The sequence below is a fragment of the Acomys russatus genome, chromosome 6 (assembly GCF_903995435.1).
Source record: "Acomys russatus chromosome 6, mAcoRus1.1, whole genome shotgun sequence".
Taxonomy (NCBI): domain Eukaryota; kingdom Metazoa; phylum Chordata; class Mammalia; order Rodentia; family Muridae; genus Acomys; species Acomys russatus.
The window spans coordinates 66,367,972-66,382,472 of record NC_067142.1 but is presented as its reverse complement, the minus strand read 5'-3'; the positions used below and the strand labels follow the sequence as shown (position 1 = coordinate 66,382,472).

Below are 14,501 nucleotides of genomic sequence, written 5' to 3'. Positions count from 1 at the left end.
ACCCCAAGGAGGGGAGAGGGGTGGCTTGCACCTCAACTTGTATATAGGCTAGTTTGTCAACAGTTCTCTCTCTCTCTCTCTCTCTCTCTCTCTCTCTCTCTCTCTCTCTCTCTCACACACACACACACACACACACACACACACACACACACACACAGCCTTGGTAAATTGCCTGGCCTGGGCTGGGATTGAGGCTGCTGCAGCCCATGTGGCCTTAACTTTTCAATCTTCCTGGAATCTCAGGTGTGCACCACCAGGCCAGGCTGAAAGAATATGCTTCTGAGCAGAGAGCTAACACCCAGCTAAATACATCCTTGAGAAACAAACATGATCTGGGAAAGAATTTTAAAATATCTCCTTTATTTAAAAAAAAAAAAAAGCTTTTTTTTTCTGAGTTTTAAGAACTTCTATAATACATAAAAAAAAAAAAATTCCCGCCACTTAGCACTTCTTTCTTGAGCCCTTCACTCCTGCTCCTGGCACAGTGTGGCTGCAAGACCCAGAGGAAGAAACATTTCAATCCTTGAGCTCAGGAGCTGGAGGTACAGAGCATGAAGGAAGGTGGTTACTGGTCAAAAGAAGTTCATTTGCACAAAAATATACATTGTGGAGGATGAGACCAGCACATACGCGTATGGATTGATCTACAATCCATATAAAAAAAAATAGACCCAAACTGTCATTTTTACATTTGTACTATTATACAAAATAATATATATTTTAAAACAACACACACCCACCTGCACACTTTCTCGCACACAAACATGCACACAGACACACACAAGGTGCTAGCGGCTCTTCTGTGCTTCCTTTTGCAGGGTCGGGCTTGTCAGTAGGCAAAGATGACATGGTAGGTGACCTGGTGGCCATTGTCCCAGGCGTAAAGGAGGCGGTCTTTGGGGTTGTAGTCTATCTGGGTGGTGTAGGAATATTCGTTCTCAAACAGCAGCCTAGGGACAATCTGTGTGTTGGTGTGGGTGTCGAAGGCGTAGGAGATGTTGGCATTCCTCTGGTTGTAACTGTCCACAGCATATAGCACTCCGCAGATGACGAAGCAGTTGCCGTAGAAATTCCTACGGAGCCCAGTGCGCCACGTGGTCTCCTTCTGCGTGCTCAGGTCCACTGCGTTGAGCTTGCTCAGGACAATGACCTCCTGGCTGAAGCCCTCATCATCCAGAGCTGGGTAGATGAGCCACAGACCGTTCTCATCCACAGCAAAGTCCACATCCGAGTGGCCCTGCCACCGCCAGGGTGTGGCTTCATCATAGGCCACGTCGTGGAGCATCGCCCAGGCAGCCACGTAGCGCTGCCTCAGGTCATACTTGATGATGTTTCGGGTGAAGGCCCGGTTGTAGTAGAAGGCGCCATTGTACACCACGTGACCCGTGCCGATCCAGCTATACGGAAGCTTGTAGGAATTGCTCCAGCGACCTGTAGTGGCAAGAAAGGCGAGAGGCTTTAGGGCCACACTGCCTGTGACGGAGCCAGTCTAGGGTCTGCACGCCTGGGTTTGTGTCTTGGCTCTGCTGCTTTCTAGTACTCTACAGTACATTGCTCACTGCTCTCCCGCGGCATCCTCAGCCGTCACACAGCAACAGCAATCTCACTTGCCTCACTGAGGGTCCCAAGGGTCCCACACTCGTCATCTGACTGTGATTTGTAAACTGTTGAGGGCCATGGGGGAAAGAGAGAATGTTTAGCTGTTTTTTAGACTGGCTCAAGGTCATCTGTATCCCAGGAGTCGAGAGAGGGGACAGAGCCAAGAGAGCAGAGAGTGGGGAGAAAGGTGACTGCCCTTTTGGAAATGCTCTTTCTGTAACCCACTGAGGATGCTCTGCTTCTTGCATCGCTATGCCATAATTAGCAGAGGGAAATAAGCCTGGGAAGGCACTACCACATCATAGCTGAGCCACAGACCTTGTTTGAAGTTCTCCAGATTGCGGAACTCTACCAGTGTGTTGCCATAGTAATAGTTGGTTACGTAAATCCGGTCATCCTTGGCCAGGGGGTCTTTCATCCAGGCCCCTTCATTCCGTCCGTACGTGTTCTGGGTAGTCGGCCCCGTGATTGTGGAGAGGGTGTCCTTGCACCGTCCTAGTGGAGAAGAGATGTGTAGAAGGATTGGAGCGATCTAGTGATGCCCTAAATCTTACCTTTCTTCTGACCCCTTGGGCTGAACTCTTGGCAGCCTTTAGCAGCCCCATGTAATCTGACCTCTGTCATCCCAGCACCATCCAATGCTACTCCCATTGGGTAGCACACACACAAAGCTACCTACAGTCACCATGGTGAGCCATTGTGATACTGCCCTGCCTCCTTCTCTTTGACCCTATCCTTTAACAGGCAAAGATCCAAAGTCATTTCTGGATACCATACCATTTCCCAGAATGCCATCCTGTCCTGTTCTGTTGATCCCTGCTACTATGGTGCCATCAACATACCTCTATAGCAGGACATGCCTGTGTGGGTGTGTGTGTTTTAGTTACTGGGGGTTAAACTCAGAACTTCTAGGTAGGCAAGCACTCTATCGCTAGGCTAGTCACCAAGGCCACAGTGTGCCTCTCTCCACCATGCCCATGTCTCTCTCTCTCTCTCTCTCTCTCTCTCTCTCTCTCTCTCTCTCTCTCTCTCTCTCTCTCTCTCCTCACTCCACACCCACCCCAACAAGAGCATTCGCACCAAGCGGCAGAGGGCTGTGGTTTTTTCTGTGTTCTCAGAACTGAGAACATGACGTATCTGGCACACCACAGGCACCAGCAGATGGTCTGATCCTTGGGTGTGAGGATTGGGAACAGAGAGAAGTGTGAGCAGAAACAACTCTGGCAGGCATAGCCAGGAGCACTCGGCTGTACCGCGCCAGCCTGGAGCGGCTCCGACTGGATGGTGGGCACTCATATCCCGAGGGAGCTGTCACCAAGGCCACGTTCTATCTGTTGCTACGAGGGCAGGTTGTATGGAATCCCTGCTGGGGAGTTGGAGGGACAGGGTGCCCACTAGCTTACTCTAGTTACGGAGGTCCTCCAGTCTTCCTTAGTGGGGCAGGAATCCAGTAATATGCGTCTAAGTGGCTCTTTGAATCATCTGGTACCCAGGAAAGGCCCTCACAGGCCACTAGAACTATTTAGGATTCTAATCTAGACAAAATTGAAAACAGGAAATGCTTGATATGTGACATTACTGAACATGGGCTTGAGTGACACTAAAGTTACATACAACTACTGGAGGATACACTCTTCCAACCCTGTATTAAGTGAGCTCTGCTGAAAGAGGATAACCGGAGAACCAGATGCCCTTTGACCCCTGAGAGTCTTCAGGGTCCTCTAACCACAGGTACCAGTAAACACCACCCCACCTACCACCAAGACCAGCAGCTCTGGTGAACAGTGGTGATGAGGATTGGTTCTCTACAACACTTGGGACAAAAAATAACCTAGGTCTATAGTTTGGATCCAGGGTTTTCTTATTTCCAGGTGACTCTGTGTCCAAACCCTGCCAGTCTGTTGCATGAAATCTGTGTTCCAGTGATCTGAGGCAGGAGGAACCCAAGGTCTACAGCTGGCAGGGCAGGAAAGCACAGTTGTGCTTTGGCCCTGACTCTGGGGGCAGACATGGGGTAGAGCCCGGATGAGCAGTGTTTTCCAAGCAGGCTTCACAGTCAGGTGCAGATGGCTGACCGAGGCGGCTTTGTGTGGGGATAATCGGGTTCCACTCTGACAGAGTGTGGAGAGACTGTCTCCATTTGACAAACAACAGAAACCACCCAGCCTTGCTTCATTCCCTCAGGTCTGAGCTCATTTGTTCAAGACAATAAAACAGAAGTCTCCAGCCGAGCCTGGCAGCAGTCGGATGGAAAATAGCTCATTTCCTGGCGCTAAGCGGGACCTTGACTGCCAGTGGATAAGCCACGCTCCTCAGCACCGAGGTGAGCCCTCCTGTGCCATCCCCAGGCAGCCTATTTTTATGGACCTCTTTCCTTGGCAGAGTCCCTCAAAGACACTAATTCTCTACCAGGCATGCTCTGAAGCCCCACAGCTGTCCACGTGAGGCAAAATGTTTCTGTCACAGTTGCCCCAGCCATGTTCTTCGTTCACTACACATTAAGATGCCAATGGCAGGCTGGGTACGGTGGTGCACGTCTGTTCTCTCAGCACTTCGGAGAGGCAGAGGCAGGTGGATCTCTTTGAGTTCGAGGCCAGCCTGGTTTACAAAGCAAGTCTGGACAGCCAAGGCTACACAGAGAAACCGTGTCTTGAAAAACAAAACAAACAAAAAAGCCAATGGCCCTGGAAGCCAAGACAAACTCTTATTTCTTGGGTAACCAGACCCCTAAAGGATATAATCTCAGCCCTGAGGTGGTCAGTGGCAGGACCTTGATATAGGACTAATATCCCTGCCTGGGTTTGGAGCCAATGGCCTGGCCTCCATTTTGGGCCCTCCACTCATTCCAATGTCTGTGTTGCCCCCATGGTGGCATGGAACCTTAACTTCTTCACAGTGCACAGTGGAAACACCCAGAGAACCCACTCTGACAACAGAGGGTGCGCTGAGCAGCTGCTCTGTGATCGTCCGTGTTAACTGTCACCCTGGCAGAGTATGGAATTGTTTGGAAGATGAGCTTCTCTGGACCTGTACTGATGTGGGATGACCTGCCCACGGTGGGCAGTGCAGCACCATGCAGCCATTACGCTCTGCTTCCTGATTGTGGATGTGTTCATCAGCTGCGCTGAGCTCTTGCTGCCACAATTTCCACTCCATAAAAGGTACCTTGAACTGTAAGCTGAAATAAGCCCCCTTTCCATTAAGTTGCTTTTGTCAAGAGTCTTTTGCCACAGCAACAGGAAAATAAACTAAGACAGGCCCTCAGAGATATCCCGGCTCTAACCCTTCGGACTCATAAAGGTGACCTTCTGTGGCAAAAAGGACATTGTGTGACTGAGTCCAGAGCCTCGAGATTAGCCTGGATCATCTAAGTGAGTTCTAAGTGTCATTACAAATATCCACATGCCAGAGGCAGGGAAATAATTACAGAAGAGGAGGAGGCAATGTGATGGTGGAAGCAAAGACTGGCTGGCCGGCCACAGGCCACAGAAGGCTGGCAGCGAGTGGACTCTGGGAAAAACAAAGACATGGGTTCTCCTCCCCTGGAGTTTCTGGAAGCAACAAGACTTCTGACACCAAGGGTTTAGCCCTATGAAACTAATTTGAGACTTCTAGCCTACAGAACTGCTAGAACTACAGAACTGGATTGGTTTATCCAGTAGGCCCATGGCAGTTTGGCGGAGTGGGAATGAATGCAGATGAGGTCCGTTTCTGGAGCAAGGGGAGGTGTCCATGTTTCAGCAGGAATAGGGGAGTCCCAGCTTGCAGTTGTACAGTGCTGATACCTGAATCCTTGGGGCAAATTTCCATATGCTACTGAGGTGCAGAAAACCCCACAGAATGGGTGAGTCCTTGCAGCAAAGCAGGACTGTTGTGTGTGTGGCTTCAGATGGGACCCAGGAGAGTTAGAGGGCCATGAGGCCCAACACATCACCATGTTCAGATGAACCTGGATGGCTCTTGTGATGGTTAAAACGGTCAGTTTGAAGGGGTCTAGTATCATGGAGGAGACAAGCGTTGGGCAAATCTGTGAGGGATTATGGGAAGATCACCTTAACTGTGGGTAGCATCATTCCATGGGCTAGAGTCCTGGGCCAGATAAAGAGGAGGAAATGAGCCAAACACCAGCATTCATCACCTTCTGCTGTCTGACTGTAGATACAATCTGACCCCAGGACCCTGCCGCCATTGCTCCCCACTCCCCATGACAGACTGCACCCTCAAACGTGAGCCAAAACAACCCTCCCCTCTCTCTTTAAGTGTGCTTCTGTCTGGTCAGGTATTCGGTGACAGCAATGAAACAACTGCTATAGTTTCAAAACTCCCACCCATGGGCACAGACCATCAGCCTGAGAAAGAAGGGGAGAAATAGGAGGTGGTTCACAGGACATTGGGGAGGAGGCTTTGTCTGTGGTCCTCCAGGTCTCCCCGAGGCAGGGCAGACACCAACACTCAGGGAGCATTTTCTGTTCTAAACCACTCGCTCACTGACAGTTCTTCAAGGCAGACAGACAGCCCTTGCTATAAAGCTTACCAGGGCTGGAAGGGAAAGATCCCTCCTCCCTCCATATGCACATCATATTTTAGATAGCAAATGTATGCCCCCTGCGCCTCTGCCAGCTCACCACCTGGCCCCTCTGTGAGGTCCTCCTTCACTCCACAGGGTGCTCCCTTCACCGTGCCTACGTGCTCATGGCCTTTCAGTACATACTGTTTTACATACCTGCCACTGCATCTCAGGGATGTTGGTATCCCTCTATTCACTTCAAGGATCTGTATTTAGGTCAGACACAGAGAGCCATCCGCAGCACCCGCACCCATCTCAGGAGGCATTACCTCCCTCACTGGCTCCCCATCCTCATCCGCATATGTTACTTCTTAGACCCCCCTCTCCCAGTTGCTTCCTCTGCTCTCAGCTCTTACTGAAGAAGCACAGCTCAGCCAGATTCTCCGGCATGGCTCATCTAATGATCTACTTGACATTTGTCCCCGGGTGTCCTTCTGTTCCTCAAACTTGGTTACTGTCAAGCGTACTCACGCGCTCCTATTCACTCCCCACTCCACCTGTCCTTCCCCGACACCAGTCTGGCTCCTGCCGGTGACAACAGCTGTCTTGCTGATTCACCTCTGCCTCCTTCCAGCCTGCCTGCCCAGGACCACAAGAGCTGCTTTCCCACACATACATCTGCTTAACCCTTAGTAACTTGCCATCTCTAACTACCATACAAAGCAAGTCCCTCCGTCCTAGCATATCAGCCCCTCCAGCGTCACTATTCTTACTTCTCACCACTTCTTTCTATTCAGAAGTCTTGACTCAACAGCTTCTGGGAGGCAAGAAGACACTAAAATGAGCCTTTGGGCAAGCATGCACGCGCGCATGCGCCCTCTCTCTCTGTCTCTCTGTCTCTGTCTCTGTCTGTCTGTCTCTCTCTCTGTCTCTCTCTGTCTCTCTGTCTCTGTCTCTGTCTCTGTCTCTGTCTCTCTCTCTCTCTCTCTCTCTCACACACACACACACACACACACACACACACACACACACACACACACACACGACAACAGGTTGCTACAGAGATGAGGGAACTGAAGAGCAACTGATCCAAAGGCATTTAAAGTAAGAACACACATAGAAAAACATACCTCAGAGTGACCTCAGTCCTAAGGTTGCCAGCCATAGGCTCATCACTCACTTTAAGCTCTGCCTGTGCCAGTAGCCTCATTGGGGCCATATCCCCACAGACAGCTTGATAAACCTATGATCTGTGCAGTAACATAGGGCCCTTGCTTGGAGGGTCTGTTCCATGTTAATTCCCTGAAGCTGCCATTCCAAAATTCTTAAGGTATGGTGGTCTGAGAGAAAAATATCCCCCATGAGCACATGTGTCATTTGGGGAGGTTATGGAACCTTTAGGAGGTTCAGTTTTGCTAGAAGTGTATCCCTGGCAGAGGGCTCTGAGAATTACTCCACTTCCTGTTACGTCTCTCTGCTTCCTGTATATGGACATCCAGGCTGCCTTTCCCTCTCCTTCCAAGCCTGGCTCTAACTATCATGGGGTGGGGGTAGGGGGCATCCTTTGTCCTGTGAACCTGCAATGTATGACTACCTTTGGATAGAGAGCCCCACAGCAGAACAGGGCCACATGCACCCGATGCTTGCTGTGCCTGCAGACAAGGTTGCCACCCTGGCTGCTGGCCTCCTCCCGTGCTCAGCCCCACTCAGTCTAGATCCCCATGGCCTGGCTTGGGGTAGCTTGATCCCCAGGGCCTGGTGTAGCTTGACATACAAAAAGCCTTATCCTCCATGAGGGCCTCAGACTCTGGTCCTGTACACATCTAAGGGAGCAATTCTACTTTATAGACTAATTTCTGGGACCTGTGTCAGGCGACAGCCAGATCCTCAGGGAGCTAAGGGCTGGGTTAGAGGAGTGACTAGAGACTTGTGCCTGTGGCCTCAGTTAAGGAGCTGTCTGTCCTACTGGGAGAGGCTTGAAAGCATGGAGGCTCTTGGAAAACAAAGCCCCAGCCCACATCAGCATCCCTCTCCCCGGGCATCTCTGTAGCAGCCTCCCCTGGCCAAAGGCAGGCAGGCCTGGCCCCTCACACCACTGCCAGAGTGCATGGCCAAGCCCTGGGGTTTCTCAGGCCATGTGCTCTGTGGGGGAGACATTCTTTACAGATCATGGTAGATTCAAATATGAGACAAACGCTTGCTGGTATTGTCATAAGCTGACTGTCCTCTTTGTGCTTCCTCCCCTGCTGCTGCCCCTAACTGGCCCCTTGTAAAAATCACATCAGGACTTGGCATTGAGAATGTCTAGGAATCTGCAGAGCCGTGGCCATTTAGCACAAGCTTTCTAGTTCTCCGTGACAGCTGGAGCAGCTGAGCAGAGCCACCGGGCTCCTGGGTCCTCAGTCTCTCCTGAGCCCAGGCTGCCACTTGGCACTCCCAGGATCTTCTCTCTCTCTCTCTCTCTCTCTCTCTCTCTCTCTCTCTCTCTCTCTCTCTCTCTCTCTCTCTCTCTCTCTCTCTCTGTCTTAGAGCTATACTACAGGGCCCAATAAAACACAATCCCCATTTCCTTGTCTTAGAAAACTTCCTGAGGATTTAATATTTCCTTGAGGATAGTCCTGGGTACCTTAGGTCTAGACGCGTGGGGTAAGATAGTCCTTTTGGAGGCTGGGGATGTAGCTCGCAGGCGTGAAGCCCTGGAGTTTATCCTGAGCACTACATATGCCCTGGCTGTAGTGATACACACCTATAATTCCAAAACTCCAAAGAGTCAGGAAGACCAGGAGGTGAAGGCTGAGGCCAAACTTGGGTTTAAAGGCAGCTGCCTTTAAAACCATACAGTAAGGTCAGGCATGGTGGGGCATGCCTTTATTCCCAGCACTTGGGAGGCAGATGCAGGAAGCTCTCTGTGAGTTCAAATCTAGCCTGGTCCACATAGTGAGCTCTGGGACAGCAAGAACTACGTAGAGAGACCCTGTCTCAAAAACAAAACAAAACAAAACAAAAAGCATATGGTAGTTCATTCATGCCTATTATCCTAGCACTCAGGAAGCTGAGCTAGAAAGACTGTGAATTGGAGGGCAAAATGTTGTTTTGTTTTGTTTTGTTTTGTTTTGGAAAAGCAAAGAGAAAAAAAAACATCTTAAATTATTTTTAAAAAATCAAAACTACCAACTCTCCCCCAAAAAAAGACACAAACAAACAAACAAAACAAAAACAAACAAACAACAAACTGCCTTAGCCGGCAACAACGCAGTGGCCTGTATATGTTTCAGTCAAAGGACCTTTGCTTAACTGAGGGCTGGGAGGCAGCAGCATGTTGGTGTTCTTGCTTAGCTAGGCACAGGAAAGTCAGGAATTCACAGAGAAGGTTCTAGTAACAAAACCTTATCCATACTCCTAGCAGCCAGTGGGAGGCTCTTGATGGCAAGAGGTGATGAGGAATAATTACCCAAAGAGCAGAAAGATACTAAGAGCCAAGAGGCTGAGGAGGACTGCCACAAAACCCTACCATCCAGATATGTGCGCGTAACCACGAACACACAGCAGCTGTGGGTGCAGCTGTGGGTGCAGCCCTTCAGCATTCCATCCTGCCCCACGAGGCCCCGCCTCTCCCTGAAGAGCTGTTGCCTGCTAATAGGTGCAGGAGGGGGGACTAGTCTGGAAGAAAGGGCAGAGAGCGGAAGAAGTGGCTAACGGGGGTGGAGGGGGGTGGGGGGGTGGTCGGGGGGTGGTGGTGGGGGTGTGTGTGTGTGTGAAGGAGGGGCTAACAGAAGGGAAGGAGGGGCTAACAGAGGGGAAGGAGGAGTTAACGGGGTGAAGGAGGGGCTAACAGGGGTGAAGGAGGGGCTAACAGGGGTGAAGGAGAGGCTAACAGAGGGGAAGGAGGGGCTAACAGGGGAATGAGAGGGGTGGTAAATATTAGCACAATGCATTGTATATACCTGTGAGACTATCAAAAAGGGGGAACCACTACTTCCCCAGGTCACCCCCTTGTCACACCCTTGTCACCTGAGCAAAACACTACATCTATGTCACAGTCCAAAGCTTTGTTTATTTGTTTGCTTGCTGTTTTGAGCAAATAGAAACAACAGGAGCCCCAGTGCTTTTGAAACAACACCCCCTGCCAGAGTCTGCAAGACTCAGCCCAGTCAAACAGAATATTAAGCCACAGGAGAACTTGTGTCCCCAGCCTACAGCTCCTGCCATCAGGTAAATCGCTGTCAGGACACAGGTTTTCTCTGCAGACCAGCTGAGCTACTAAGACGGCCAAGACCCAAGAACTCCAGATAAGTACCTATCAGCAGTTACTCTGGTTTAAAGGTCCACTGGTGGAAAGCCTGGGAAGGCAGGTAGGAGAGGCTGGGGTAGGACCCAGGCTGGAAACAGTGGGGGACTCCACTTTTGGCTAGCCAGTCTATGAAGAAGAGGCTCCTAGGCTCAAACCTGATGCCTTAGGACCAAAGGTATATGGACCTCATCTGCAGACGCTCTTCACTCAGAGCTTTCCAACTACCTGCATAGGGCAGTGGGGACAGGCAGTGAAACAGCCAAAAGAACTTCCCATTCTACCCAAGGGTGCCAGGAAGCTGAAGCATGGAATATGGGCCAAGGGAGCTCAAGGTGCTGGGTCTGGGGCTGTAGTTTCAGGGCAGCCCCCAGCTAGGGTAAAAGAGAGGGCTTCTATTTAGCATCTAGCACATTCCGCAGACAAAGGAGGACATGGGGCTTTGAAAAGGTGGTCATCCATGCAGTGGGAAACTGGTCTTGGGCTCTTACATCCCATGGAGGAAAAGAAAGTGGAAGGGCAGATGGGGAGGGAAAGGAAGGGGGGAGGGAAGGGGGAAGGAGGGTAGGGAAGAAAGAAGAGGACAGGAAAGGGGAGGAGAGGACAGGAAAGGGTGGCATGATGGTTAGGAGGTGAAACACAGGGAATGAAGATTTGGGTTCAGGTCCCCATAACCACTTAAAAGTCAGGGTAGTGTAGTGGTTACTTATAGTCCCATCACTCAGGAGGCAGAGACGGGGCATTTCAGGAGCAAGCTCCAGGTTCAGTGAGAGAACCTGCCTCGGTAAATAAAGTGGAACACTGTCAAGGAAGATTCGTGGTAGCAATTTAGGACTGCCCCACACATGTCTATACATTCCCACATACACATGTGAACACACACAAACACACACACACGCGCGCGCGCCAGACAGAGCAAAACAAAATTGTGAAATTAATTAAAATATAAGCTTTGCCTGCAGGCTCCTTTTTCAAGCTCTATAGCACAGTCGTCCAGTGTGTGAACTCTGTAAACGACAATGTCGTGTTACAACTTGAAAAAGTTAGCCATGCTGCTGGATGTGAAAAAGTAACTACTGGTCACAGACACACCACCACTGACCTATCTTGTGTTGCATTGCTTTGGCAGAGGAAGGGTGAGGCCCAGAGCCTCACTCGCGCAAGGCCAGTGTTCCACTCCTGCTAAAAGCCTGGCTTCCCAGTCCCTGTCCCCCGCAAAGCTCTCTTACCTTTTACTGAACTGTCCAGAGGACCTCCAGTCCAGGCAAGAAGAACTCACCTATGACATTCCGGATGTCATCTTCTTCTTCAGGGCTCAGGATGGGGCCAGCAGAGGTTGCTTCCCGCCCGGCAGTCCCCTCTTCCTCTGGCATGTCTGTCCCAACTGGGTCAGGAGACTCTGGGACCAAGTATGGAGTGTCTACAAACATGTCCCCAGGAAACATTGCCGGAGGTGGCTGGATGGCTGTGTGGGCCACGGTGGTGAGTGGAGCTTGAGTAGAAGTCGTCGCCTCCGTGGGCTCTGGAAACATTGTGCTAGTCTGTGGGCTTGCCAAGAGTTGCCCATCTGAGGCCTGGGTAGCAGAGTCAATAAGGCTGGGCACTGAGGCAGATGCCTGTGGAGGTGCTGAGGACAAGGCTGTGGCCTGGACGCTAGCATCAGTTGTTACGGCGGCACCATGACGAGTGGTGGCCGGCCTCCGGGTGGCTCTTGTCAGTAGGTCCTCATGTCTTAGGAGCTGATCTTCAATCAGCAAGTCTACGCCGCTGTCCCCACTGAAAAGCTCATCATCTATGGAATAGACACGAGGCTCATTTGTGGCATGGGACAGGAAACATTGTGACCAAGAACGAGCGGCAACTAACAGGCGAATGGAGGCGCCTTGCTGTGACATGGCAGTGAGCTTGGAGACGTAGCACAGCCAGGATTTTACCTTGTCATTTTTATTTTCTTTTTGGAGATTGAACTCAGGGCCTTGGGGGATGTTATACAAGCCCCCTAGCTGAGGTCCCACCCCTAAACCCTTCTGGATGGGGATCGAGAAGATGGCCAGGAAGATGCTTCGTAGAAGTGAAGCCAGCGTTTGCTACTTTATAAGTTCCATTTTCTCCCTTCCACTCTTATTAACCCCCTAACACTAGATAGGAGAGGAAAGAAAAGGACAAAGGGAAAGGGGACGGTGTTACTCATTAGACTACTTCCTGTACTTCCTGCTGATTAGGGGTGTCGAGTTCCTTGGGGTAAGTTTCACCTTCGCTGTCATGCTGTCTAATTTCTTCCGGCTGTTTCTTTGCACTACCTGACAAACAGCAACCAACAGCAGCCAACCACCAACCAGCTAACAACAGCGCTCCTGGTAGAGCACAAGGCAAATCATAGTCACCTTCTGTGAAGCAGTTTCTTATCCCCATACCTGAGGTGAAGACAAAAATATATCCCCATAACATTTCTAGGGGTTTTCTTTTTCTTTAAGAAAACAAAAAAAAAAAATCACAAAATTCTTGCTACACAGAGGCCTCGAGGGCCTCTGGACAAATTATTGCTCTCCTTATCCCAGCCTTGTGGGGGGCGGGGGAGGGCTGGGCTATGAGCCTGGGTAGCTCACACCTGCAATGTTAGCACTTGGGAAAGTGAGTCAGGGGATTAAGAATTCAAGGATAGCCTGGGTTACATAGCCAGTCAGAGGCCAGCCTTCAGAACAGTATCTAAGAAACATTTTAAAGGAAGAAAGAAAAGAAAAAGGATGGAAGCTCTCAGGAGTGACTGGAGTGGTCAGATGAGGCTCACTGAGGTGGGTAGGCAGTGTGTCCTCCTGGAAAAGGTAATGGCATAGAGGTGGGTGACAGGAGGACTCCGGAGGAAAATAAACAGTAATGTAAAAGCGTGGGTCCTGAACAAGCCTGCGGGGGCTGAGGAGCGATGAGGTGCCCAGTGCAGACACAGCAGAGGGTGTGAGCGGGAGGTAAGATCAGAGGAAAACTGAGCTTAGATCATGGGCAGCTTGGGCGTCATAGAACTCAGTTTGTATCCTGAGTGAAAGGGGCGAGGCCAAAGGCTTCTGAGCAGACAAACCAGGAAAAGGCAAAGGTTTATTGGAGAGGACACAGAGATCTAGGTGCAACAGAAAGACCCAGAAAGTGAGATTTCAGAGGTTCACCAAGAACGCCAGGAGGGAAATGAAACTGCAAGTGACAGGCAGGGAGAAAACATCCTAATGGCTGGACTGGAAGAAGACCATAGAGAGAGCAGATGGCAGAGCCTACCAAGTGTCTCCAAGAAAGTCATCTGCCCAAGCCTTGGCTTCCCCATCTGTAAACTGGAAGGATAGGACGGGAGGATGCAGTGGTCCCTCCCACTCAGCTACCCTTTCCCTTAGCGTCTTCTAACCCCCAGAGATGTTAAGTGATCTGCCTAAAACCATGGACTAGGGATGGGTTGCAGAATGCAGTCTCTACAAGATCCAAATGGCGGCTGGGCGTGGTGGCGCACACCTTTAATCCCAGAGGTAGGAGGATTGCTGTGAGTTTGAGGCCAGCCTGGTCTACAAAGTAAGCCCAGGATAGACAAGGCTACACAGAGAAACCCTGTCTCGGAAAAAAAAAAAATCCAAATGGCCATCTCCTCCCCACCCCACCTCTGTCCTGCTGACCCAGACTCACGTTGTTCGTCAATGTCATTTTCCTCCTCAGAGACCTTGGCTTTGTAGTAGGTGACTCCCCTGATGACAGTGGGCTTGGAGGCCAGCCGACCTCGCAGGTGCACCTGTCTCTGCAGGGGCTGCTGTGGCTTCATCATTGCAGGTGGGACCAGCGGCTGTGTCCTCAGGAGTTCGATGGAGTTGATCTGCTGTGACACAGTTTCCTCCTGCAGAAACCTCTCTTCATACTGTTCCTCAGAGGGAATAAAATGGAAGATCAAGTCAATCACTGGTGAGAGAGATGGGATGGGATGGACAATGATGAGGTGGAGGCCATGTCAAATACAGCAGCAGCACTTCCTAGGAGTGCTTGGTGTGTGTTTAACTATGTCAGCTGACGTATCTTTGCATTTGGCCTTAAGAATCAGGAACACTGCCAGACTTTGGTGGCACATGCCTTTAATCCCAG

The 14,501-nt window shown here is 50.6% G+C and overlaps 1 protein-coding gene across 2 annotated transcripts in view; it reads right to left on the bottom strand.

Annotated features, from left to right (window-relative positions):
• Positions 1-367: 367 nt before the first annotated feature.
• The window catches only part of Olfml2b (olfactomedin like 2B), a 37,831-nt gene continuing 23,697 nt past the window's right edge, over positions 368-14,501 (bottom strand). Inside the window, exons 5-8 of one of the 2 annotated variants that reach the window (XM_051147821.1) lie at positions 14,055-14,286; positions 11,674-12,186; positions 1,918-2,094; positions 368-1,431 (exon numbers count right to left, since the gene is read on the bottom strand). In XM_051147821.1, the coding sequence (XP_051003778.1) occupies positions 830-1,431; positions 1,918-2,094; positions 11,674-12,186; positions 14,055-14,286 (1,524 nt within the window). In that variant the 3' untranslated portion in view covers positions 368-829. The remainder of the gene's footprint in view (positions 1,432-1,917; positions 2,095-11,673; positions 12,187-14,054; positions 14,287-14,501) is intronic. The other variant, XM_051147822.1, reaches the window with a different exon arrangement.